At 34.9% G+C, this 2,673-nt stretch overlaps 1 protein-coding gene across 1 annotated transcript; it reads left to right on the plus strand.

The window, feature by feature from the left end:
• Positions 1-1,509: 1,509 nt before the first annotated feature.
• LOC123812378 (taste receptor type 2 member 20-like) lies at positions 1,510-2,427 on the plus strand. Its single transcript, XM_045829013.1, has one exon. The coding sequence runs from the start codon at positions 1,510-1,512 to the stop codon at positions 2,425-2,427; it is 918 nt and encodes a 305-aa protein (XP_045684969.1).
• Positions 2,428-2,673: the final 246 nt, after the last annotated feature.

The raw sequence follows: 2,673 nt of genomic DNA on the forward strand, positions 1-2,673 counted from the left end.
TTGACAACTTATTCCTCTTATCTTAGAGATCAAATGCATAACAATCCTCCATGCCTGTTTTCTGTAAGAGACAGGTGCAATTGAAAGCACTCTACCCAAATATTTTATGTACTTTTCACAAACACCACTGGAAAGCTTCTCATGATTATCTGATTTTTTAGAGGTGATTATACTGAGGCAGAGTAGTTTTAAAAGAGAGTTCAGGATCAGAGATACACAGAGCAGAGCATCTGGGTTTCCCTTCATGGCAATCTAGCTCTAAGTTCATCCTCTAAAACAATTGTAATATAAACACTGAAACAAGAGCTGATTTTTAACATTTATTAATCTTAAAAAATAAGTAGTTAGAAGTGAATTAATCTGAGAAAATAAAACTGAATTTTCATATACAGAGAAGTCTAGACTCTGCAATGGAAACCACATGTTCTTTCAATTTTCTAAAGAATATTTATAACATTTCTGAACATTTTAATAAGACAATTATTTTAAACATTCAATAACATCAAAAGCGCACCATGATCAGAAACCTAACATGAGAGATATGTGTGATCTCAATTAATAATGAAATAATGAAATAAAAGATGGATTTAAACCTAGATGACCTCATTGTGTCTCATTCTTCATTTTGAAAACTATGGAACAATACTTCTTTCCATCACTGAGATATGTGTGTGTGTGTGTGTGAGTGTGTGTGTGCTTGTGCATTTATAAACATACAGAATATAGTTCAAGGTTAGTTATCAGCAACCAGCCATTAGTGAGTATTGGCCTTCTTGGGGTACTCAAGAAAACCTTGATGATTTAATAGGAAAAGCTAGGATTCTCTCCCTACAAATCTGACATAAAACAAAAAAAGAAAAGAAAAAGGGAGAAATGGTGACAGAAGGAAATGGAATTTTTTGTGAGCACACAATACAACATAGGGTTGATATATTACAGAATTGTACACTTGAAACAGATACCATTTTATTAACCAATGTTATCCCAATAAATTCAGTAAAAATTTATAAAAATTCCATAGTGATGATGATCCTATCGATGACCAACCTCTGCTGAACAAGTTAGCATTTGCTGTTTATTCAATGTATTGAGATGTTGAATTTCATTAAGAACAAAGCTGATGAACAGAAATTATGGAAAGGATAAACAAAGGAAATTGCAAAATGATGAAAGAGAATATGTCTATATTTGCATGACAGCAAATGAGAACTCAGCTTTCACAAAAACATCTGTTATGAAATATTCCAGCCTACATAAATTCTAGTAAGGACATGAAGAATTTGAAAAGCAGGTAATTTGAGCTGCATGGGGCATGACAATGTTTTTCATAAAGAAAGCCTTGTGCTCTCTCATTAGCATGCTCTGGTGCTTCCATGCTTGACATTGGTCACAGATTTAAAAAAATGTAAGTATTTTATATACATTCAAAACTAGCTGCAAATAGAACTTAAGGTCAGGTTATTAAAGGAATCACAACCAGTGACATTAGGTTGGCCTTCTTTTCCTAACATGATGAGTTTATTACTGAGCATTCTTTCTATCCTAGTGATAGCAGAATTTGTTGTAGGAAATTTTGCCAATATCTTCATAACCCTGGTGAATGGGATTGACTGGGTCAAGGGGCAAAAGCTCTCCTGTGCTGATGGAATTCTCACTGCCCTGGCAGTCTCCAGAATTGGTTTTCTCAGCTCAGTATTATTAAATTGGTATGCAACTGTGTATAATCTAGCTTTCTACAGCTCAGAAGGAAGAATTATTGTGCATGTTATCTGGGTAGTAAGCAACCATTTTAGCCTCTGGTTTGTTGTTAGCCTCAGCATACTTTATTTGCTCAAAATAGCCAATTTCTCCAGCCTTTTCTTTCTTCACCTAAAATGGAAAGCTAAAAGAGTGGTTCTCATGCTACTGTTGGGCTCTTTAGTTTTCTTGGTTTGTCATCTTCCAGTGATGATGTTAGAATTAAAAATGAGGATCAATGATAATGAAGGAAACATCACTTGGGTGACCAATTTGCGGCGCATTGCACGTCTCACAAATATGACTGTATTTATGATTGTGCACATAATACCCTTTACCATGTCCCTGATGGCTTTACTGCTGTTACTCTTTTCCATGTGGAAACATCTCAAGAAGATGCAGCTCAGTGGCAAAGGATCCCAAGATGTCAGCATGAAGGTTCATATAAGAGCCATGCAAACTGTCATCTCCTTTCTTTCGCTCTTTGTTGTTTTCTTCATGGCTGCAATCACCGCAATATGGAATTCGAATAGTGGGAAGATCAATTCAGTTCACATGGTTTTTCAGGTTGTTGGACTTCTGTATTCTTCATGCCACTCATTCATCCTGATTTGGGGGAATAAGAAGCTAAGACAGGCTATTCTATTATTAGTGTCGAAGCTGAGGTGCTGGCTGAAAGAAAGAAAGTAAGTGGGGAATGCTGTGTCTCCTGGCAGAAAACTTGGGGAGTGTAACATTTTGTTGTTGCCACTACATTTTCTAAATGTGTATAAGCTTGGATAAGGTATACCTAAAAAAATCTTTTACATCAGCTTATCACATAAATTTATGTGTGTACATGTTTGTGAAAAATACAAAAAAGATTATAAATGATAATATTTTTTCATATAAGCAAACTAATTTTTACAAAATAGTGTAAGAAATTCCTCAAGATCG

Source organism: Phyllostomus hastatus, unplaced genomic scaffold (assembly GCF_019186645.2).
Source record: "Phyllostomus hastatus isolate PE091 unplaced genomic scaffold, TTU_PhHast_1.1 phas_scaffold_93, whole genome shotgun sequence".
NCBI classification, from domain to species: Eukaryota; Metazoa; Chordata; class Mammalia; order Chiroptera; family Phyllostomidae; genus Phyllostomus; species Phyllostomus hastatus.

Bases quoted from the DNA above. Each gene is read 5' to 3' on its own strand.
- LOC123812378 (XM_045829013.1), top strand. From the start codon at position 1,510: ATGATGAGTTTATTACTGAGCATTCTTTCTATCCTAGTGATAGCAGAA.